Source organism: Coregonus clupeaformis, unplaced genomic scaffold, assembly GCF_020615455.1.
Source record: "Coregonus clupeaformis isolate EN_2021a unplaced genomic scaffold, ASM2061545v1 scaf1372, whole genome shotgun sequence".
In the NCBI taxonomy this organism is placed as follows: Eukaryota; Metazoa; Chordata; class Actinopteri; order Salmoniformes; family Salmonidae; genus Coregonus; species Coregonus clupeaformis.
This window is the reverse complement of record NW_025534826.1, coordinates 6,005-30,762: the sequence shown is the minus strand read 5'-3', so window position 1 is coordinate 30,762 and position 24,758 is coordinate 6,005. Positions and strand designations below refer to the sequence as shown.

The 24,758-nt window shown below is 44.6% G+C and overlaps 1 protein-coding gene and 4 non-coding genes across 5 annotated transcripts; all 5 read left to right on the top strand.

Annotated features, from left to right (window-relative positions):
- Nucleotides 1-63: 63 nt before the first annotated feature.
- Nucleotides 64-24,075, top strand: LOC121542949 (condensin complex subunit 1). The gene is made up of 32 exons (XM_041852596.2): nt 64-196; nt 596-715; nt 810-885; nt 1,602-1,660; nt 1,785-1,960; nt 2,516-2,661; nt 2,796-2,923; nt 3,074-3,197; nt 3,372-3,519; nt 3,662-3,859; nt 4,407-4,541; nt 4,635-4,722; nt 5,391-5,577; nt 5,883-6,001; nt 6,672-6,887; nt 7,037-7,211; nt 9,454-9,538; nt 9,714-9,850; nt 11,636-11,768; nt 16,837-16,912; nt 17,017-17,238; nt 17,460-17,629; nt 18,192-18,303; nt 18,392-18,515; nt 18,634-18,789; nt 21,088-21,265; nt 21,426-21,520; nt 21,878-21,958; nt 22,337-22,520; nt 22,788-22,962; nt 23,109-23,228; nt 23,510-24,075. Exons 2-32 carry the CDS (start codon nt 598-600, stop codon nt 23,590-23,592), a joined length of 4,224 nt encoding a protein of 1,407 aa, XP_041708530.1. The 5' UTR covers nt 64-196; nt 596-597; the 3' UTR covers nt 23,593-24,075.
- LOC121543996 lies at nt 2,034-2,342 on the top strand. The gene has a single exon (XR_005996061.1). It is a non-coding gene; the product is annotated as a small nucleolar RNA U85 (small nucleolar RNA).
- LOC121543999 lies at nt 4,004-4,321 on the top strand. The gene has a single exon (XR_005996064.1). It is a non-coding gene; the product is annotated as a small nucleolar RNA U85 (small nucleolar RNA).
- Nucleotides 4,804-5,105, top strand: LOC121543998. Its single transcript, XR_005996063.1, has one exon. It is a non-coding gene; the product is annotated as a small nucleolar RNA U85 (small nucleolar RNA).
- On the top strand, nt 9,918-10,227 carry LOC121543997. Its single transcript, XR_005996062.1, has one exon. It is a non-coding gene; the product is annotated as a small nucleolar RNA U85 (small nucleolar RNA).
- Nucleotides 24,076-24,758: the final 683 nt, after the last annotated feature.

The window sequence follows — 24,758 nt, the reverse complement described above, 5'->3', positions numbered from 1 at the left end:
CCGCAGACAGATGGCGTAGTTTGGTCACCGAAGAGGAGGGCCAGTGGGAACGATGCCGATGACGTGGTCCTTTGGCGCGCTGCTGTTAAAAATTCAAAACCCTTCGCCACAAACCGTTTAGAGTAGTGCCGTGCTGTTTGTTGCAATCTGTTCAACAGTTTCTCAATTGTGGCTAAGAGCGCTACAACAAATATTGGTAAGTGTGTTATACTTGGTTAACGTTACTTATGTCTTGACTTTTTCTTAGTTGTGAAATGTAGCCAGTTAGCTAGTTGACTAACAACAACGTTAAATACTGTAGCTATCTTAAATAAATTATTAACGTAGCTAGCTAACGCGTTAGCCAGCTAGCTAAATTATATTGTGGCTAACTAAGGTAGCTAACTAGCTAGTTCGCGAAGAAATCGAAACAAACACATAACTAAGAACTTGGTCAAAAGAAAGTAAGCTAGCTAGCTAACTTGGCTAATACATTAGCGAACACGTTTGTTAGGTTGAGTGGGTCGTTTATAGCTACATGGAATTAACTTGGCTTACTATAATTACCTAGAATGTCAACCACTCGGCTTACGACAAGTTGTTTTTTCGTGTACAGTGATGTCGTGGGACTTCTTTGTGCCTGTGTGCGTGGGTGACCTGGTGAAGACTGGGGGCATTAACCAGTACGTGGTTCAGGATGTCGTCTCCCCTAAACAACTGCCCTCCCATCTCAACAGTAAATATCCCGTAGTTTGTTAGACTTATAATTGTTAGACTATTGTCCTCCTGAAATCTGACCAAGCAACTCAACTCCTTTTACTATTTTCTAGGTTTCAAGGCTGCATTGAGAAGCCAGGGTCCATTGTGTATCCTGGAACACTTCGACACGGGTTACACGGTGCTGCAGTGAGTAACTATATTTACATTTTAGTCATTTAGCAGACGCTCTTATCCAGAGAGACTTAGTTAGTGAGTGCATACGTTTTTCACAACAATACATTTACCGTCTAAGCATAACCAAAAAACCCTTCCTTATCTCAAAGTACTGTCTATAAACCTCACCCAGCTCATTGACAGATCATTCTTGTCAATTGTAGCTCTTTGCAAGGAATTTTTGTATTGTGTTTTGAGAATATGCAGAGAGAAGAATGAGGTGGTTGTGTCATTACTGTTGTGGTCTTGATTTTATACCTATCGGTGTCCCTTGCTGGTTTCTCGAGTGGCGCAGCGGTCTAAGGCACTGCATCTCAGTGCTTGAGGCGTCACTACAGACCCCCTGGTTCGATTCCAGGCTGTATCACAACCGGCGGTGATTGGGAGTCCCATAGGGCGGTGCACAATTGGCTCAGCATCGTCCTGGTTTGGCCGATGTAGGCCGTCATTGTAAATAAGAATTTGTTCTTAACTGACTTGCCTAGTTAAAGGTAAAAAAAAAAATAATAATCTGTCCGCAAGGTGTGTCCACTCCCTCAGGCTTGTGTACCCAAAATGCCCCCGCTTTGGGTATTTTTCAGCAGGACACTATGGAATGACCCCAGATAACTTGTATTTTTATTTCTCAAACCTACCACAATTCTGTTTCTTGAGTATTGACCGACGTTGCATACTATTGTATGTCTCAGGCATTGCCATAAAGTGGACATGAGCGTGAAAGAGGACACCCTGGAGTTACTCATACAAGGTCAGTGTTTGTGATGGTGTGTATTGAAATGTCTCAACCTATTCACATGATGGCATACCTGTGCCTGCTAGTGCTCACTATACAGCCGAAGTCCTCATCCGTATTTCATTGCTTTCTCTATTAGTGGTGAGTGGCCTGTCCGTCTCCCTGCCCTCCCTCCTCCTCAACGCCTCACTCTCTGCCCCGGACCGCAAGGAGCAGCTCAATGCTGTCAAAATGAGTGTATTCCTCCTCTGCAAGCTCACAGAAACCCTGGAGAGTGACTCTTACAGGCAGAGTATCGTCACTGCACCCAGTAAGGTAGGTCCTTCTGCACCCAGTCATATTTGAATCTGTAGTCTCAGCATGCTCACTAGTCATTTAATACACTAATGCCCAGTGATGAGATCATGGCAAGTATGAGCTAATCAGGCTGAGCGACTGCGTGCTCCTTCTTCCTGATTGGTGGGTAATCTTGGCAGTGTGGTGAAGATTGGCTGCTCTGCTGTAAGGGCCCACCTAGAGTAAACTAGCAGTCCTCCTCACCCTCTGCCCATCCCAGAGATATGGGAGAAGGCAGGACGGAGGCTGCTGAAAGTGTTTGTCTGTGTGAGAGTATATGTATCAGTTGGCGAGGAGACACAAGTCTTTGTTGGTGGCCTTTGCTATAGCTATGAACATTTTCTTTGGTAATCTGAGGGCATTCAAAAACTACACCCAGATCTTTGTGACCGCTATGCATAGTGGCCTCATCAATAAGGAGTCACTCTGTAACTTCATACGGATAGTAGTGTATCCTTAGTCATTCTAGAATCTCAAACCTGAGTCCTGTACTGAGTTGACAGTTTGAAGTGAACTTTCTTTCGACACCCTCAGGGCAGTAAGAAGGGAAAGGCTGCAGGAGAAGGTCTACTACAGTGGGACTCTGAGAGGGAGACGGTGCTGCAGGCTCTAACCCAGCTCCTTCAGCTGGACATCCGCTCCCTCTGGAGCCTCTCTTTGGTCGAGGAGGAGTTCATCAGGTGAGAGGGCCAGACTGTGGATGAGTGTGTGGGGCTGGAGGAAACATGGGTTTGTGGTGTTTCACTCTCTAGGTAGAGAACATGGTGAGCAATGAGCAGCAGTCTACATAACTTACAGGATACTGTGTCCTCAGCTGTGTGACATGCTGCTGCTATAAGCTCCTGGAGAACCCAACCATCAGCCATGTGAAGAACAAGCCCACCAGAGACGCCATCATCCACCTGCTGGGGGTGCAGGTCAAGAAATACAACCACCTCCTGGGTCAGTAGCTCACCACCCCCAAACCACTTATTAGACAGCTCCATAGAACCTATGCTGATGCATTTTAATGTTATTGCTCCGCTGCCTTTTTATTAGTAGTATGGTGTTCATTCAAGTGAAGCATTGTACTGATATACTCATCATCCACAGGTGCCAGTGTGAAGGTGATCCAGCTGCTGCAGCACTTTGAGCAGCTGTCGTCAGTGTGTGCCCAGGCTGTGTCTGTGTGGAGCACTGAGTATGGAGTCAAGGCTATCGTAGGAGAGGTCATGAGGTCAGTCGAAGAGATTCCTTTTTTTCTGCAAGAATGTCTTTAAAGTCCCCATGTCCTTTTTGTCCCTGTTTATGAAGTGTTGCGAGAAACATATTAGGGACTTGTTCAGTGGGCGTGTGTGAAGTCTGTCTTTTTGTTCTGATGCCCTGTTGTCTATACTGACCCTCCTCTCAGAGAGATCGGTCAGAAGTCTAGTGAGGAGCTGGCCAGAGAGGGATCAGGGGTCAAGGCCTTCTCCAGCTTCCTGTCTGAACTCGGCACCCTGGTCCCCGACACCATGATCCCCAACATCAGTGTGTTACTCACACACCTGGAGGGAGAGGTAGCACACACACCATGATCCCTAACACCAGATTGATAGTACTACTTCTTCCTTTGAAATTGTGCTGCCTTTGATTATCAATCACAACGTCCTTACTATCTAGTCATTACTGAATGTTCGATCCTTCTCCCTGTGTCTGCAGAGCCCCAGTCTGCGTGTGGCAGTGTGTGAAGTGTTGGGAGAGGTTCTGGTCAGGGTCCTTAGTGGAGATGGGCTGGATGAGTCTGGCAAAGCTGACAGGGACCGCTTCATGGACACTCTGCAGGAGCACCTCCACGACACACACTCCTACGTCAGGGCCCGAGTGCTGCAGGTCTACACACGCATCGTCAACAGCAAGGTGCGAGTGTGTGTGCTTACGTTTGTCTAAAAGCGTATCCCAAACAACAATATTGATGTATGAAGCAATTCCGGATACTACTTGCACTGTTATGAATCTGCAGTATCTTCGTATGTTCACTAGTCATTTAATACATCCACTAATGCACAGTGATGAGATCATGGCAAGTATGAGCCAATCAGGCTGAGAGATTGTGTGCGTCTTCCTCCTGATTGGTGGGTAATCTTGGCAGTGTGGCGAAGATTGGCTGCTCAGCTGTAAGGGCCCACCTAGAGTAAACTACCAGTCCTCCTCACCCTCTGCCCATCCCAGAGATATGGGAGAAGGCAGGACGGAGGCTGCTGAAAGTGTTTGTCTGCTTGTCTGTGTGAGAGTATATGTATCAGTTGGCAAGGAGGCACAAATCTTTGTTGGTGGCCTTTGCTATGGCTATGAACATTTTTCTTTGGTAATCTGAGGGCATTCAGAAATCCCCATTTGATTGTCGTTTCCTCAAGGCCGCATAAATTATTGAGCGTTCCTCTGTCCTCTGTGATTTCTCCCCCAGGCTCTGCCCTTGAACAGGTACAGTGAAGTGATGGGGTTGGCAGTGGGAAGGCTGATGGACAAATCCATCAATGTGGTCAAGAGTGCCATCCAGCTACTGGCTGCCTTCATCGCACACAACCCCTACAGCTGCAAGGTGCGCACGTACACACACACGCTCAAACAACCACTACAGCAAAGTACACACACAACACCTAGTGTCTTACAATTGTGTTTGTTTCATTTGCAGTTGAGCAGTGCTGACCTGAAGAAACCCCTGGAGAAGGAGACGGCTCAACTCAGAGAGCTTAGAGAGAAACTGCAGAAAAACGCACCTGGTAAATTATACACCACCTTTTTATATTTACCTCTTAATTTAACACATCCCTAAAATTTACACCTTCAATCTTTGATATAAAGCTCAATGATGAGACCAAGGCGAATGCGAGCCAACTGAAAGAGGGTTGTGATGCGTCTCGATTGGCCGGTAATCTTGGCAGTGTAGCGGAGATTGGCTGCTCTGCTGTAAGGGCCGGCCTACAGTGACTTGGCCCCACCCACATGTTTCTCCAGCTAAAGAAACACTGTAGAGAATAGTGGGAGGGTGCTGACAGTGTGGCTGACGTGTGTTTGTTTGTCTGTATGTGTGAGGCAGGGAGAAACCCAGCTCTCCTCAATATTCAGTTGGCCATGAGTGTTCTTCTTTGTTAATCTGAGGGCTTTGTAACCATAGAAATAGCTTCCATTCATTCTGAAGTCCTCTACTTCATCTTCTACCTCTTTTGTCCAAACAATATTTATAATTAAAGGGAAACTTCACTTAAATTATGTTTTTGTATTTTTTTCCCATTAATCCACTGTTGATACAGTTCCAAAATGTTTCACAGTCAAGTTTTCAAGATATTGGACATTCAGGAAGCAAAATATCACCTGCCACATCATCATGATGCAAAATGATTTTAGTGGATTTTCCCTTTGACCACATTCCTTTTGTCTCTCCGTCCAGTGGCAGTGATCAAGGCCTCAGAGCTGTGGGCCGCTATGGAGCCTGAGCTGCTCCTCACTGTCAGAGCAGAGCTGGAGCCCACCAGTGAGGGAGAGGGGGAGCAGCGGGAGGAAGAGGCTGGAGAGGAGGATGACGACAGGGCCACCGCCATACAGATCGCCCAGTTCCTCCGCGTCAACAAATACCGGTAGAGTGAAACAATATCTAAATACAGGGCCCAGTTTTTCAAAGGTCATCTATCTGGATTTCGACTAACAGATAGGATTAAATGCATAGAAATAGAATGGGGGACTCCCGTGCTATTCATTCTATTTCTATGCATTTAATCCTATCCGATAGGCGAAATCTGTGCCCAGGTGACTAGTTTTAGCTCAAGGAAAATCATGTAGTGAAAACGGTTTATAGAAGTCAGATACCGATTGGCATTCCAAGCTGAACCCTACAGGATCACATAATGATCAATTTAATAACTGATTGTTGTTTGTGTTTCAGGAATGCAGTGCGTCTGTGTGTGCGAGCCCACAGCCTGTTCCCAGAGTCTGAGATGTTCTCGTCTCTGACCACTCTAACCCCCGAGTCGCTCTTGGAAACACTGGCTCTGCTCTTTAAAGGTACAGAACACTATCCATCTGTCAATCACATCCCGATGCACGTATATTGGTTAAGTGTAGGAGATAGAAAAAAGCAATCATTCTGAAAATGTTGGGTCATTTAGCGAATGCTCTTATCTAGAACCGACTTACAATAAGTGCATGTTGAAAGAACCACATAATACAAGCCTAGTAAGTAAACTCTATTCAGAACTAACCAGCACTCTGCTAAAATAGTAAAATTCACTCAATCAAAACACTTTCAAATGGATTCAGCAAATTATTCAGTAGCGATCCTTGTAAGTAAAACTCTCTTCAAAAATAAGTGGTGAAATAAGAGTGATATAACCAATCAAAATCTAATTGATAAAGGTCAATCTAGCGATGTCGGCTTTCAGCAGTGTGGGAGGTGTAGTTTCATATGACAGCATTACTGATGGAGTGGGTGATAATGTTTTCTACTGGAGAATCACCCAAACCTAGCTCCAACACCTGATTAAAAAAAAAAAAAAAAAAAAAAAAACTAATCAACAATTGGTCTTCATTTTAGACCACTATTTAGTTGAATCATGTGGACTGGAACAAATGCGTGCTCACACTGGCAGGAGTTAAGCTGTTCACATCTGCTCTCAGGAGAACATGTTCTAATCTGACCTCTCTTCTTTTCCCCTGTGTCCCTGTTCCTCCCCAGGTCCTGACCAGGACACCTCTGAGATCAGAGAGGACCTGCCTCCCACCCCCCAGAAGGAGGGAGCAGGGGATGGAGGGAAGGAAGGGGTGGAGGAGAGCGAGCTGAAGAAACAGGAGATGCTGGTGCAGTATCTGAGAGACACTGAGAGCTTCGCCCTGCAGGTGGAGAGAGCCATCGCTGTCATCAACACCATGCTCTACTGGAAGACTACCTCTGGTACAAACACACACCTCATCTTACCTACACATGCATTACCGTCATCACCTGTACAGTCAACATCTCACCCCAATGACTCCATGCATGTATTTTGAGACTATGTAATGTGTGGGGTATTGAGAAATAAATGTCCCCCCTGTGTGTGTCAGTTGTCCAGGAGGCGGTGCAGTTCTGTGTGACAGTGTGTGAGTTCAGTGTGGCGAACTCTCTGACTGGCGTGAGGAGGATGCTGCCTCTGGTCTGGTCTACTGACGCTGCCATTAAAGATGCTGTGGTGCAGGCCTACAGACGTCTCTACCTCAACCCCCAGGGAGACAACACCAGGTACACACACCTTCGAACTATTGCCACAAGCACTTTCTATCAACCCAACAGGTCCCTCGATCCACCTGCCAATTTTCAGATGGTGAAGTTATTTTTAAAGTGGTAATGTCTTCCCATGTGAAATTGCGAAGCAGTGCTAGTGACATTATAATGGTATTGGGAGTAATTGGAAGTCTGTCTTGTCTGCTGAAACAGCCTTAGTGGGAAACTGCGATCTTCATTCCAGCTCCTCAGCCATTCCCCCAAGAGGTTTCAAGTCTCAGGCTGTGTTTATAGACATGCAGCCCAATTCTGATATTTTTTTTATTTTCACTAATTGGTCTTTTGACCGATTAGATAATCTCTGAAAAAGATTTATGTGAAAAGATTTGTGATTGGTCAAAAGATCAATTATTGCAAAAATATATACAGTGGGGAAAAAAAGTATTTAGTCAGTCACCAATTGTGCAAGTTCTCCCACTTAAAAAGATGAGAGAGGCCTGTAATTTTCATCATAGGTACACGTCAACTATGACAGACAAAATGAGAAAAAAAAATCAAGAAAATCACATTGTAGGATTTTTAATGAATTTATTTGCAAATTATGGTGGAAAATAAGTAATTGGTCAATAACAAAAGTTTCTCAATACTTTGTTATATACCCTTTGTTGACAATGACACAGGTCAAACGATTTATGTAAGTCTTCACAAGGTTTTCACACACTGTTGCTGGTATTTTGGCCCATTCCTCCATGCAGATCTCCTCTAGAGCAGTGATGTTTTGGGGATGTCGCTGGGCAACACGGACTTTCAACTCCCTCCAAAGATTTTCTATGGAGTTGAGATCTGGAGACTGGCTAGGCCACTCCAGGACCTTGAAATGCTTCTTACGAAGCCACTCCTTCGTTGCCCGGGCGGTGTGTTTGGGATCATTGTCATGCTGAAAGACCCAGCCACGTTTCATCTTCAATGCCCTTGCTGATGGAAGGAGGTTTTCACTCAAAATCTCACGATATATGGCCCCACTCATTCTTTCCTTTACACGGATCAGTCGTCCTGGTCCCTTTGCAGAAAAACAGCCCCAAAGCATGATGTTTCCACCCCCATGCTTCACAGTAGGTATGGTGTTCTTTGGATGCAACTCAGCATTCTTTGTCCTCCAAACACGACGAGTTGAGTTTTTACCAAAAAGTTATATTTTGGTTTCATCTGACCATATGACATTCTCCCAATCCTCTTCTGGATCATCCAAATGCACTCTAGCAAACTTCAGATGGGCCTGGACATGTACTGGCTTAAGCAGGGGGACACGTCTGGCACTGCAGGATTTGAGTCCCTGGCGGCGTAGTGTGTTACTGATGGTAGGCTTTGTTACTTTGGTCCCAGCTCTCTGCAGGTCATTCACTAGGTCCCCCTGTGTGGTTCTGGGATTTTTGCTCACCGTTCTTGTGATCATTTTGACCCCACGGGATGTGATCTTGCGTGGAGCCCCAGATCGAGGGAGATTATCAGTGGTCTTGTTTGTCTTCCATTTCCTAATAATTGCTCTCACAGTTGATTTCTTAAAACCAAGCTGCTTACCTATTGCAGATTCAGTCTTCCCAGCCTGGTGCAGGTCTACAATTTTGTTTCTGGTGTCCTTTGACAGCTCTTTGGTCTTGGCCATAGTGGAGTTTGGAGTGTGACTGTTTGAAGTTGTGGACAGGTGTCTTTTATACTGATAAGTTCAAACAGGTGCCATTAATACAGGTAACGAGTGGAGGACAGAGGAGCCTCTTAAATAAGAAGTTACAGGTCTGTGAGAGCCAGAAATCTTGCTTGTTTGTAGGTGACCAAATACTTATTTTCCACCATAATTTGCAAATAAATTCATTAAAAATCCTACAATGTGATTTTCTGGATTTTATTTTCTCAATTTGTCTGTCATAGTTGACGTGTACCTATGATGAAAATGACAGGCCTCTCTCATCTTTTTAAGTGGGAGAACTTGCACAATTGGTGGCTGACTAAATACTTTTTTTCCCCACTGTATAAATCACAATTTTGCTGCCTGTTTGAACACAGCCTGTTACATTTTCTGCTGTCAATTTGTTAATCTGTCTCCCACTGGCACATTGCTGCTGGAAAAGATGCAGACTCAAGGTAGAAGTTGAGGTGGGAAATTGCACAATGTCTTGGCGCAACTTCATCCACCTCCAATGGGCTGTGCATGGGATTTGGAGATGATCTCTCTGGTGACTGACTGTCTCTCTCGCTCCCTCAGGGCTAAAGCTCAGACTCTAGTGGACAGTCTGTCTGAGCTGATGGTGGACGCCTCTCTGGGGACCATCCAGTGTCTGGAGGAGATAGTGAGTTTCTTATTACTCTGTTTTATTTGATCAATCCTGTCTGTCATCAATACTACCCAGTAATTGAGTTAGCCCTTTCTCTCTGCTGATTACTCTCTCTATCCATCCTGTCTTTCAATTATACTAACCCCCGTTCTCTCTGATCTGTTCCAACCCGTTCTCTCGCGCGTCCCAGGTCCAGGAGTTCTTTGCCGGTGGCAGCAGCCTCCAGTCCACAGTGGTGCAGGTTCTGTGGGAGAGGTTCACTGGCAAACGAGAGACCTCCAGCCTGCACAGACGGGCAGCAGTACTGCTTCTGGGAATGGCTGCACGGTAAGGCCAATACACAAACACAAGTTCTTCCTCCACACCTGTGTTTTTAAGTCCCATTTGACTTCTTGCCCAATGATGAGACCAAGGCGAATGCGAGCCAACTGAACGAGAGGGTTGGGTTCTCCCTTGTCTCGATTGGCCGGTAATCTTGGCAGTGTAGCGGAGATTGGCTGCTCTGCTGTAAGGGCCGGCCTACAGTGACTTGGCCCCACCCACATGTTTCTCCAGCTAAAGAAACACAGTAGAGAATAGTGGGAGGGTGCTGACAGTGGGACTGGTGTGTTTGTTTGTGTGTGTGTGTGTCTGTGTGAGGCAGGGAGAAACTCACCTCCATATTCAGTTGGCCATGAGCGCACTTCTTTGGTAATCTGAGGGCTTCTACACCGGTATGTGTCTTTCGGAGGGGTTGGGTTAAAAGCGGAAGTCAAATTTCGGTTGGACCTTGTGTGTAATTGACCAATACATTGATCTTAATCTTTGTTTAATGAGACTGATATTTACATTTACATTTTAGTCATTTAGCAGACGCTCTTATCCAGAGCGACTTACAGTTAGTGAATACATCTTTTTTTTTTTTTTTTTTATACTGCCCCCCCCGTGGGAAATCGAACCCACAACCCTGGCGTTGCAAACGCCATGCTCTATCAACTGAGCTACATCCCTGCCGGCCATTCCCTCCCCTACCCTGGACGACGCTGGGCCAATTGTGCGCCGCCCATGAGTCTCCCGGTCGCGGCCGGCTGCGACAGAGCCTGGATTCGAACCAGGATCTCTAGTGACACAGTTAGCACTGCGATGCAGTGCCTTAGACCACTGCGCCACTCAGATCCAAGTTCAGTTTTGCACTTAACCTCCCAATGACAATGTTCCCTTAATGACGTAAGGTAAACTGTTCCTAGGTCTGCTCCTATTGTAAACTCCTGTCTTTGTCTTTCAACGGGAGAAGACTTGTTTTCATGCAGTTTGTCATTGAGAACTGCACCAAACATCTTAGTTAGATGTAAAATTGCGCAACTAAGATCTCCTCAGCAAAAAAAGTCTAAATGCATGACCAATTTCTTGAGTTATCTTAGATTAATTCAGACTATTTTGAGGAAGTGTACTGGCTACGGCATTTTTCAAGTGAATGTCTTTTAAGGGAGTATGCGAACACACATTTGGCTAGCCAAACTGAAGCATGCTGACGCCTTTAGTCTCTGAATAGGAGCACAGCAGAGCACACTGACTTCTCTGCATTGAGTCTAAGTCACGACCACAGATAAATCTGGGCTCACCGCCAGGGTTTTCAATGAAGAACAAGTGTTTTAAACACACATTCAGTCTCCTTCAAAGACTGCCACTGCTGGAGGGTGGGGGGGTGGAGAGAGTGGGACTATCTGCAGTCCACCCACACTGTACTGGACAATACCGTGCCTCCTCTCTCTTTCCACGCAGGCAGCATTCATAACCTGTTTAATCCTCCCCTCACGTCCTCTAACCCTCCCTCCCACACACATTATCCCTCAGACTGGGACCGTGTGTGTTCTGCGGTGGGCCGAGCACAGATGAGATTATTAATTAATCTGGAGCCTGGGCATAATTTAAATGTCATCCCTTACTACTCTGTGTGTGTGTAGACGTAGCAGTAAATTTACATACTGCCAAGAAGCTCATTTGTGCACCACACACTAAAGTTGCCGTGTGTATTAGCATGTTTGTATGCGTGTTCTTGTATCAGATTAATGTGGCATTTTAGATTGCGTGTTCAGTGTGTAGACTAATGTAATTGTGTATTTCTCTGTGTAGAGCGGAGAGGGAAGTGGTCCTCAGTAACCTGGACACTCTGTGCTCTGTGGCTCTGGGAGAGAAGGTGACTGAAGACTTCCTACTGGCCAGAGACTCTGTTATCACCATCTGTAACATCACTGACCATGTTAGGGTAAGACCACATGTAGATTCCCAGCCTAGACTTTGTAGAGGTCTAGGGCTGTCCCAGACCCCCTAAAAAAGTTATGTTCTTTCCACCAATCGATTGGTTGAAATGTTAAGTAGTGTATTTTTCCATATATAGACACACCACACCCTATGTGTTTTGAATAAAATCAACTATACTGAACAAAAATATAACCACAACATATAAAGCGTTGGGCCCATTTTTCATGAGCTGAAATAAAGATCCCAGAAATGTTCCATGCGCAAAAAAAGCATATTAATCTCTAATTTTGTGCACAAATTTGTTTACATCCCTGTTAGTGAGCAATTCTCCTTTGCCAAGATAATCCATCCACCTGACAGGTGTGGTATATCAAGAAGCTAATTAAACAGCATGATCATTACACAGGTGCAAAAGCTGAAGAAAATACGCATATCTAGGTACTTTCTGCAGGTGCTGGAATTGTAGGCAAATTCATGAAAAACTAGAAGGAAAACACAGGTGCACCTTGTGCTGGGTACAATAAAAGTCAACTTTAAAATGTGCAGTTTTGTCACAACACAATGCCACAGATGTCTCAAGTTTTGAGGCAGCGTGTAATTGGCATGCTGACTGCAGGAATGTCCAACAGAGCTGTTGCCAGATAATCGTTTTAGAGAATTTGGCAGTACATCAGACCGGCCTCACAACCGCAGACCACATGTAACCACACCAGCCCAGTACCTCCACATCTGGCTTCTTGACCTGCGGGATTGTCTGAGGGGGAGGGGGGATGCTGAGGAGTATTTTTGTTTTTAATTATGGGGAAAACTCATTCTGATTGGCTGGTCCTGTCTCCCAAGTGGGTGGACCTGGCTCCCAAGTGGGTGGGCCTATGCACAGTCATGTGAAATCCATAGTGTAGGGGCCTAATTAATTTATTTCAATTGACTGATATCTTTTTATGAACATGTTGCGTTTTATATTTTGGTTCAGTATATATGCACTGAGCTTGTCTGATGCTTTAAGCGCGTAAAAAAAAAAAATGAAATAATTAAGACACACAAATGACTCATGAGGGAGCCTGATGGCCGTGCTGTGTTAAAAAAATAAACAGTGAGTGCCTGTGACTGGCGCATGTTGTCTCTCTTTCCTCCCTGCTGCAGAGAACAGGCACCACAGCAAGTGTTTATCGCACTGTCCATACTGAAGCTGCAACATAATTACAGCCATTTAGTTTCCTACTTGTTTCTGACTGAAGTTCTGTTAACGAAATACCTAATTTGTTTAGGAAAAACATTCCCTCAACCCTTGATCTCTTTATGTGAACGTATGCATTGCATGCACTTGACCAATAGGTCCTGACCTATAGCCTATCCATAATCGCATCAATAAATTGGTTATAACAAACTGAACACCGTAACACTGGCAGCTTCATTAAATAGTACCCGCAAAACACCAGTCTCAACGTCAACAGTGAAGAGGTGACTCTGGGATGCTGACCTAGGCAGAGTTGCAAAGGAAAAAGTCCAGTGTCTGTGTTCTTTTCCCCATCTTAATCATTTTATTGGCCAGTCTGGGATATGGCTTTTTCTTTTTAACTCTGCCTAAAAGGTCAGCATCCCGGAGTCGCCTCTTCACTGTTGACGTTGAGACTGGTGTTTTGCGGGTACTATTTAATGAAGTTGCCAGTTGAGGACCTGTGAGGCGTCTGTTTCTCAAACTAGACACTAATGTATTTGTCCTCTTATTCAGTTGTGTACTGGGGCCTCCCACTCTTTCTATTCTGGTTAGAGCCAGTTTGCGCTGTTCTGTGAAGGGAGTAGTACACAGCGTTGTACGAGATCTTCAGTTTCTTGGCAATTTCTCGCATGGAATAGCCTTCATTTCTCAGAACAAGAATAGACTGACGAGTTTCAGAAGAAAGTTATTTGTTTCTGGCCATTTTGATCCTGTAATCGAACCCACAATTGCTGATGCTCCAGATACTCAACTAATCTCAAGAAGGCCAGTTTTATTGCTTCTTTAGTCAGCACAACAGTTTTCAGCTGTGCTAACATAACTGCAAAAGGGCAGGTAGCTTAGTGGTTAAGAGCGTTGTGCCAGTAACCGAAAGGTCGCTGATTCTAATCCCCGAGCCTACTAGGTGAAAAATCTGTCAATGTGCCCTTGAGCAAGGCACTTATTGCTCCTGTAAGTCGCTCTGGATAAGAGTGACTGCTAAATGACTAAAATGTATGTATTTTTATTTAAATTTATCTAATGATCAATTAGCCTTTTAAAATGATCAACTTGGATTAGCAAACACAACGTGCCATTGGAACACAGGACTGTTGGTTGCTGATAATGGGCCTCTGTACGCCTATGTAGATATTCCATAAAAAATCTGTGGTTTCCAGCTACAATAGCCATTTACAACATTAACAATGTCTACACTGTATTTCTGATCAATTTGATGTTATTTTAATGGACAAAAAATGAACTTTTGAACAGTATTCTATATACACATACTTCGAGTGTCCTCGGAAAGTATTGAGACCTCTACATCTTCACATTTTGTTACGTTACAGCCTTATTCTAAAATTGATTAAATAGTTTTTCCCTCCTCAATCTGTACACAATAGCCCATAATGACAAGGCAAAAACTGATTCTTTGAAATGTTTGCTAATTATTAAAAATAAAAAACAGATCACATTTACATAAGCATTCAGACCCTTTACTCAGTACATTTACATTTACGTCATTTAGCAGACGCTCTTATCCAGAGCAACTTACAAATTGGGAGTACAAAAACACTCAAACTGGCAACAAACAGGATCAGTCTTATTTCTGTAGATATGGATGATTTTATAAAGCCAGGCACGTTTTAACAGTTAGGCTATGGATTGTATACCTAATTAAGTTGGTTTCCCCTCTCCTCAATTTTCTTAGACTATTAAGGCAAGGGCTGTTTTCTCGTGTCCTCACTCCGCTTCTGCCTCCGCCACATTGTTCTCAACACCAGTATGCTGGTTAACTTCGCTATTATGCACATAGCAACATAGAGGGAAAGGCATCTACAGTCATGGCCAAAATTGTTGGCACCCCTGAAATTTTTCCAGAAAATGAAGTATTTCTCACAGAAAAGTATTGAAATTACACATGTTTTGCTATGCACATGTTTATTTCCTTTGTGTGTATTGGAATAACACAAAAAAAACAGGAAAAAAGCAAATTTGACATAATTTCACACAAAACTCAAAAAATGGGCCGGACAAAATGATTGGCACCCTTAACTTAATATTTAGTTGCACACCCTTTGGAAAAAATAACTGAAATCAGTCGCTTCCTATAACCATCAATAAGCTTCTTACACCTCTCACCCGGAATTTTGGACCACTCTTCTTTTGCAAACTGCTCCAGGTCTCTCATATTGGATGGGTGCCTTTTCCCAACAGCAATTTTAAGATCTCTCCACAGGTGTTCAATGGGATTAAGATCTGGACTCATTGCTGGCCACTTCAGAACTCTCCAGCGCTTTGTTGCCATCCATTTCTGGGTGCTTTTTGAAGTATGTTTGGGGTCATTGTCCTGCTGGAAGACCCATGATCTCGGACGCAAACCCAGCTTTCTGACACTGGGCCCTACATTGCGACCCAAAATCCTTTGGTAATCCTCAGATTTCATGATGCCTTGCACACAGTCAAGGCACCCAGTGCCAGAGGCAGCAAAACAACCCCAAAACATCTTTGAACCTCCACCATATTTGACTGTAGGTACTGTGTTCTTTTCTTTGAAGGCTTCATTACATTTTCGGTAAACAGTAGAACGATGTGCTTTACCAAAAAGCTCTATCTTGGTCTCATCTGTCCATAAGACGTTCTCCCAGAAGGAATTTGGCTTACTCATGTACATTTTGGCAAACTGTAGTCTTGCTTTTTTATGTCTCTGTCAGCAGTGGGGTCCTCCTGGGTCTCCTGCCATAGCGTTTCATTTCATTCAAATTTCGACGTATAGTTCGCGCTGACACTGATGCACCCTGAGCCTGCAGGACAGCTTGAATTTCTTTGGAACTTGTTTGGGGCTGCTTATCCACCATCCGGACTATCCTGCGTTGCAACCTTTCATCAATTTTTCTCTTCCGTCCACGTCCAGGGAGATTAGCTACAGTGCCATGGGTTGCAAACTTCTTGATCATGTTGCGCACTGTGGACAAAGGAACATCTAGATCTCTGGAGATGGACTTGTAACCTTGAGATTGTTGATATTTTTCCACAATTTTGGTTCTCAAGTCCTCAGACAGTTCTCTTTTCCTCTTTCTGTTCTCCATGCTTAGTGTGGCACACACAGAAACACAATGCAAAGACTGAGTCAACTTCTCTCCTTTTTATCTGCTTTCAGGTGTGATTTTTAGATTGCCCACACCTGTTACTTGCCCCAGGTGAGTTTAAAGGAGCATCACATGCTTGGAACAAACTTATTTATCCACAATTTTGAAAGGGTGCCAATAACTTTGTCCGGCCCATTTTTTTAGTTTTGTGTGAAATTATGTCAAATTTGCTTTTTTCCTGTTTTTTTTTGTGTTATTCCAATACACACAAAGGAAATAAACATGTGCATAGCAAAACATGTGTAATTTCAATACTTTTCTGTGAGAAATACTTCATTTTCTGGAAAGATTTCAGGGGTGCCAACAATTTTGGCCATGACTGTATTCAACGGCACACTAAAGATGACATTTCAGAACTGCGGACAGCGACCGCTATCCATTGCGGGAGAAAGCACATTTTTTATAAAATAATATTATATTTATTAGTGTTGCACCATTATTCTTACAAAATATAACCAATTTCAGTAGCTCATGTCTTCGAGTGATGAACTGTGCCATCCCTGTGGCCTCTGCAATGGTTTAGTCCATTGAGACAGGCAGGAATCAGACAGGTGTCTTGTGCACCATGAAAAATATATATTTGCAACTAAAGAAATCTCTGTTGACAAACAGCCTATTGACTAAACAATCGACCAGCCGACTAAATGGGGTCAGCCCTATAGAGGTCAGTCTTAATGTTTGAAGTGTGTGAAGTGATTGAGTTGAATTGTGTCCCTCCCCCCCAGCAATCCAAAGGAGCTCCATTCAGACTGCCTCAGGACCACCAGCTCTTTACCTGCCTCACACAGGCCATCGCTGAAGGTACACACACACACACACACACACACACCATCTCTTGAGTGGGAGAATGTAGTGTCCCTGTCCCTGACTATGTCTTACTGACTATCTGTCTGGTCCCGCCCCAGGTGTGGTGATGGCGGACCCTCATTGGCAGAGCTTCATGGAGCAGGCTGTCCGTCTGCTGTACTTCCTAGCCGAGTCCCCAGACCAGCTCTGCTCCCGCCTCCTCCAGCGCTGCTCTCGCCTGCTATTGGACCAGATCGCAGAGGGCGGGGAGATGTTAGCAAACAAGGATGTCAGCCAATTGCAAGGTGCATCTCAGGACCTTGAGGAGCAGGGAGAACAAGGTGAGAGACTGGGTGGATATTTATTTAGGAAGTTAGTGCACTCTGGTAAAACAACTTCAAAGTAGTATGAACAGATTACTTTCTACAGTTGTCTGGTTCTTTCACTGTGCCTAGTTGTTGAACCTCTGCCAGTGTTCTAGCGTATTATGATGACTAGTATTTTGTATTAGTACATTATGATCAGTACAGTGTTATAGTGATGTGTGCCCCTGTCCCTCTAGTCCCTGCAGTGAGCTGCGTGTCCCTGGCCCAGCTGCTTTCTCTGTGTGGCTGCGTGGCGTTCTGGCAGGTGTCCCACCTGGAGCGCAGCGTCAGCTCTGAGCTGCGGAGGAGGAGAGGAGAGACAGAAGAGAGGGAGGAGAAGGCCAAGGGACCCTCCCGTAAGGCAAAGGTCAGTCGGTCTGGAAACTCCCATAGAGAAACGATGTAGACCCGACCGTGAAAGCAATGGACATGGAATGAGAACACTATTTATGATGTCCAGTATTTTTAGGCAATCCAAACTAATGATGGCAATAATTCACATAATGGTCAATCATGAGATTAGGATTCTGCAAACCTAGTGGTAATGAGACTGCTAGATTTATACAAATGTTCTGGGTTTAAGAAGCTTTTAGAAGGTGTCAAATTGATTCTCATTGCATTTCATAAACCAAATGTTATCAGAACAGGATGTTGATTAGTGAAGAGACCATGTGAGTCTCCTGGTGAGCACGATTATTATCTTGCCAATCAGTGACTTTGCTCCCTGGGAAAAGCTTGATGAGTTTAATTTTGGTCACGCAACACAGTGATTGACAGGGCTTGATGATTCTTCCCATCAGGGGGCTTAGAACAATAGCTAACTTCTTCCAAGTTGCTCCTTTTAGATTAAATCGCTCTAACTTTCCAGTAGACAAGAATACATGAACAGGGAGTTTTTAATCAACGGTCATGATCCATGTTTCCCACAGCAAGCGGCCAATGACAGTTCTGTGGAGGAGGAACTTGGGTTGATGGGTGCTTCTGCTGAGGACACAGAGGCAGAGCTGATCAGGAAGATCTGTGAGACTGAGCTGCTGGCTGGTAAGAAAGGCCTAACTTTTTCAAAACTAACTAATTTTTCCTGATGTGATTTAGTTGCCTTGACAACCACATCCCCCCTCTCTGTCAGAGGAGAACCTGTTGTGCTCGTTCCTGCCCCTGCTGGTGAGGGTGTGTAGTTCCCCAGGGAGATACTGCCACTCCCAGCTCACCACCGCTGCCTGCCTGGCCCTCTCACAGTACATGATGATCAGGTCAGACTACATTGTTTTTCTATAATTTTCCTTTGTGTGGTATGGCTGTGTTGTCTGTGTGTTGTAACTTCAGCCCTCTCCTGCTGTGTGTTAACCTCTGCCCCCTCTCCTCTGTCAGTCCGTCAGTGTGTGAGGAGCACATCCGTCTCCTATTCACGGTGCTGGAGCGTTCCTCTCTGCCCGTCGTCCGGGCCAACGCCATCATCGGCCTGGGAGATCTCACCGTCCGCTTCCCCAACATCCTGGAGCCCTGGACTCAGAACCTCTACACCAGGTAATCCAAACACCTGAACCCAGAGCCTCTATAACAGGCAACACACCTGAACCCAGAGGCTCTATAACAGGTAACGCACACCTGAACCCAGAGGCTCTATAACAGATAACACACACCTGAACCCAGAGGCTCTATAACAGGTAACACACACCTGAACCCAGAGGCTCTATGCCAGGTAACACACACCTGAACCCAGAGGCTCTATGCCAGGTAACACACACCTGAACCCAGAGGCTCTATGCCAGGTAACACACACCTGAACCCAGAGGCTCTATAACAGGTAAAACACACCTGAACCCAGAGGCTCTATAACAAGTAACACTCACCTGAACCCAGAGGCTCTATAACAGGTAACGCACACCTGAACCCAGAGGCTCTATGCCAGGTAACACACACCTGAACCCAGAGGCTCTATAACAGGTGTGCACCCCCACAATGCACTGTCATTCATTGACTAAAGATTAACCAAGCAGCTAATAGAACTCGTTTATAGTTTATAATATGGAAGTAGCAAACAAGCTGATCTTTATTTAATTGCCCAGCTGTGTGTACTATGGATTGTGTGGATTTTTAATTTAGGTAAACATGGCAATTAGATGAGGCTGGCTGAGGGCTACAAGCTCGTTCCCTGTCTGCTAATGTTGTTCCTTCAGACGCTCAAGTCCTTCTGCTGCTGCAGTCTACTGAACCAGTTGATCGAAAAAGTTATTTCCATATGTTCATAACAGGGGGAAAAACTATACGAAGCGTTGGAAAATTCTGTCACGTCCTTCTCTAGCATTCTGACCTCTGCTGATGTTGCTATAGGGACTCAGCACAGTGTACTGTGCTCTTCAGAACTCCAACCGCTCTTCTGGACTGTGGCAACCATGGTCTGCTCGTGCGCACTCACTCTCAAAAATAAAACCATTTGAACTGAACAAAAATTTGTCTAAGACATGTAAGGCCTAGAACAACTTGAATTACTGGCATGTCTCCTCCCTCAATGTTCTGATTGTGTCCAGAAATACTTGATGGTGGTATAATTATACAATGTGTAGATCGGAGGGAGAAACAAGAGGATAATTTCAGGTGATGCCATAGGTTATACTCCGTAGGAAGGATGGGGACTTAATTGAAGAAAGCTTAATGATGATTGGTGGTTGTTCCTCCCACATTGAGATGCACTGAAGCCATACCCCCTCTCTCCCATTGAAAGTATAATTACAATTTGTTATCTCTCTTCATTCCACTAGTTCAGTTTTTGTCTTTGTATAGTGCTAATTATTTTGATGCTTGGTTATTGTTTTCAGATGAATAGTCCTTTTCACTATGAACACTAATCCGCAGGTTTTTCCTAATGGTAAGTGTTGCATAGCATTCAGTAATTGTCTCCCACACACCTCCATTGTGTTGGGTTTCCTCAAAGACACAGCCCTCCCTGGGAGAGGCCTGATAAGGGTATTACACATACTTTACTCTAATTGTAATGCACTGTTTTACAGGCCTAGTTACTTATACTGAAGCTGTGGCTTATGACCGTCTACTGTATAGCAGACCACACACACGAGTCTGGTTCCGCTGCAAAACGTCCTAATCCACTACTGGAGGAGAAATTGCATATCGTTTTTTTCCCCCTGGCCTCACATCACTTCCCAATGTATGCGGTTAATTAATTCCCCTGGTTAGAACAATGGAGGCCAGGGAGACACTGCAGCCATTTTGTGTCAGAGCTTCCTCAGGGTAGAGGACCTCTGTACCTCCCACACATACGGTACATCTGAAATGACTGCATAGCAGAGGATTATGTTCTATGCCAGTCAGGGGAATTGGCTTTTAAGCCTCCAGGTCCAATGTATTGCTGGTCGTATTTTCACCCTGGTAGGTGATTGCTGAATCTAACATGTCATTGATTGGTTAGTCTCTATTACATGGTATCCCAGCTGATCCTGATTAGAGTGTAAACCTGCATTCCATTTAAATAATATTGTTTCGTCATCGAGTGGCGCAGTGGTCTAACGCACTGCATCGCAGTGCTAGCTGTGCCACTAGAGATCCTGGTTCGAATCCAGGCTCTGTCGTAGCCGGCCGTGACCGGGAGACCCATGGGGCGGCGCACAATTGGCCCAGCGTCGTCCAGGGTAGGGGAGGGAATGGCAGGCAGGGATGTTGGTAAAGCATGGCGTTTGCAACGCCAGGGTTGTGGGTTCGATGGAGAAAAAAAAACTCGCTCTGGATAAGAGCGTCTGCTAAATGACTTAAATGTAAATAGAACGTCCTCGTCTCGTCCTATAATATGTCCCCGTCTCCCCTGCCCAGGCTGAGTGATGAGAACCCGGCGGTTAGGCAGACGGCGGTGACTGTTCTGACCCAGCTGGTGCTGAAGGATGTGCTGAAGGTCAAAGGTCAGGTCAGCGAGGTGGCCGTGCTGCTCATCGATCCCCAGACACACATCGCCAGCCTCGCACTCAACTTCTTCAACGAGCTCGCCTCCAAGGTACACACAACAGCATTAATTTCAAACACAGGCCATTTCTATTTGATTGGAATATAAATCTGAGTTGGTGTATTTGGGGACCTTTTACATAGACTGAGGGAATGGATCCTCCAATGTTCTAAACTAACAGTGGCGTCTCCTTTGTCTCGTCTCCTCCCAGGACAATGCTATCTACAACCTGCTCCCAGACATCATCAGCAGACTGTCAGACCCAGAGAGAGGCATGAACGAGGAAGACTTCCACACCATCATGAAGTGAGTGAAGTGTGTCCAAACTGTGTGCTGTGTGCCTCTTCTGCTCTCACTGTGTATGTTGAGTGTTGTGATCAGTATAGTGTGTGTCTGGCAGGGAGTCATTGTTCTGTTATTCAAATACCCGTGAGCGCGGCTTTAATAATCTGAGGGCTACTTAACCTGTGTGTCTGTCGCCCACTGTGTTCTCTCCCAGGCTTTACACACACTGTTGTTGACTTGGCAGGCAGGGGTCACATCGTGACTCTGGTTTGAAACCTGTTGCGCTGAGAGCTGAATAACATGGAAATGGGATGCTAATATGTGAGTGGTGTTTTAATGCCTTATTTTAATGGTTCCCTCTTTTGTCTCTGTTTTCAGGCAGCTATTTTCCTACATCACTAAGGAGAGACAGACTGAGTCTCTGGTGGAGAAGCTGTGTCAGCGCTTCAGGACAGCAAAGTGAGCAGCACGTCTTCCCCTCGCTCTTCCTTCCTATCTCCTCATTTCTATTCTCCCACTCCGTGTCATAACTGCTGGCATTAGTTCCTCTGTCTCAGGAGTATTTGAGGCCTGGGTCGTCTGTTCAGCGAACTCAGGGCCAACTGTCTTTCTGGCTCGTCATTCAAAGCACAGACCTCCACAGAAAGGGCATTTTAGATTAAGCCACAGACACGCAGAGTGAATCAGCGAGACCATGGGCGGAGAATATGATTTTTCCAAATGCCAGGTCAGACTTCCTCTGTTCTTGAAAGACTATTTGTTCTAAGTAAATAATCAAATTTCCTCTCTCACTCCGCCCCCACCTCTCTCCTCCTCTCCCCCCAATTCTCTCTCCAGGACTGAGCGTCAGTGGTGTGACCTGGCCGTGTCTCTTTCTCTGCTGTCTATGTGTGAGCGAGGGCTGAAGAGGCTCCAGGAGTGTTGGGAGTGTTACAGCGACAAGCTGACTGAGACAGGAGTCTACCAGCCTCTCCTCTCCATCACCGCTAAGCTACGCCGAGGAGCCAAGCCACAGCTCAAGGTACTGATGATGATGGTGGTCATATGTATTGACCAGCAGAATAATTTTTCAAGGCTGTTCAAACCACATAAGAAAGCCCTTAGCCCTCCCCCTCCCCCCATTCAGATATACATAACACTGAACTTGGGACAAGTGAGAGACTATGCATTATCTTGACTCTTTCTGACTATCCAGACTTATTTCTGATTTCTTGACTTTGCGTCTAAATTAATGCAGGGTATTGTTCTGACAGTCATTCTAATTCTGCTGTCTCTTCTTTGTCCCCAGGCCCAGGTGGAGGAGTTTGAGAAGCGTCTGACGGCGGTCCACACCCGGGGACTGGAGAACGTAGAGTGCTCTGAGATGGAGGAGAAGAACCGGTCCGAGGGAGCAGGGCCCAGCCAAAACACCACCACACACACACCGCTACCCAACAAGGGACGGGGTGGCAGGCCCAAGAGAGGTCAGCGCGCACACTTGTAGTTCCTTTTCTGGTAGACAGTGAATGGTTCCCTCTTGATTTTTTTGTTGTTGCCTGTTACATATACTTTAGCTAATGTTCCATGATTCTCTTTCTGTCCCTCATTCTTAATTTCTCTCCCCTCAAAGGTCAAGCCAAGCCCTCTGTATCCAGTCGCCATGACGATAGCTTTGTGACCCCCAAACCTACCCGGAAGTCCTCTAAGAAAGCTGTTATCACCTTCAGCAGTGACGAAGAGGAGGAAGAAGGTGTCTGCACTTTCTAACAGTACAAGCTGTTTTAGTCTGAGTGTTGGCAGTGCTTTTCAGTTAAATTGATGGAAAGCATATAAACTGATTCATGCTTTCAGTAGATTTTTGGTGCTGGCTTCTCAGGATGTCATGGAATACACTTGGGCCCAGTGAATGAAATGGCATATTTGTCTTAATCCTTGCAATTTCATAGCATTTACTGTTGGGAACAAATCTGGTTAGTTGTTCCTGCTCAAATGAACACGTCACTGATATTTGTTTGTTTTTTACCCAATCAGACGCTGTCATGGTAGAGAGCGAGACGCCCAAGGTGACCACACCCATCGCCCGCACCTCTCGACGAGCTCGTCTCCGACACTGATCCCTCTCTCTTCCTCTGCTTTTAGTTTCTGTCTGTATGTCACATGTTCTATTGTTTTGTCGTCTTTTAAAGTTTCAAATGTTTTTACTTATTTTAAATTACTTTTTTATAAATGTTTTGTAATGTTGCTCTTGTCAGCACTAAGTACTTTGACTCAGTCTTTTTGTAACTGATGTAGCTGAATCAAGACTTTTAATAAACCTTTGGTGTGAACCACACAACCTCTGTCATCCGTGTGTGTGTGTTTGCAAGTGGAGTCAGATTTATGCCCTCATTACAAGGAGTATTGAATGCCCCTCTTGCATTGTGTGTTTGGTCAGTGAAATGGTGTGTGTTCAGGTTGGTGGACTGTCACAGCTTGGCTAGACAGTGTTGATACCGTTCTTACTCCTTCACACTCTTCCATGCTCTCCTATTTCTGCCAGTTTGAAATATTCTGTAATCCCACCTGTTATTAAACCTGTTAAACCGTTTTAACCTAAATCCTCCTGAGACCCAGCAATTCATTTGTCATCTCTAGTGGACATCAGTTCTTGGTCTGTATCTGAGGCCATACAAGCCACTAAATCCTGTTTGAGAGGACATTGGGTTTTTCAATTCTATCACGTGTGACCTTGACTTTATCTTCCTGTTTCTTAAAAAAATGACTGCTTTTAAAATGTACACATTTTATGAAAATAAGTGTAATCATCTGAGTTTATTCAAATTGTTTCTAGTAAGTGAATAACTCAGGAATAGCTAAGTGAGTTGTCAGGTCTGATTTTTTTCACGCTAAATAAGCTTTCCCAGAAATGTCCTCTGTAGTGGACACCCGGATGCCAAAACTGTTTTTCACCTACTGTACCCATTGACTGTTACTTTTTCATATTTACATATTGACTACTAGAGGACAATTTTGCACTTAGAAAATAATTTTTTTCACTTTTCTTGGAAACATGTTATACACTATATATATATATATATATATATATATATATATATATATATATATATAAACACCAGTCAAAAGTTTGGACACACCTACTCATTCAAGGGTTTTTCTTTATTTTTACTTTTTTCTACATTGTAGAATAATAGTGAAGACATCAAAACTATGAAATAACACATATGGAATCATGTTGTAACCAAGAAAGTGTTTAACACTTTCTTGGTTACAACATGATTCC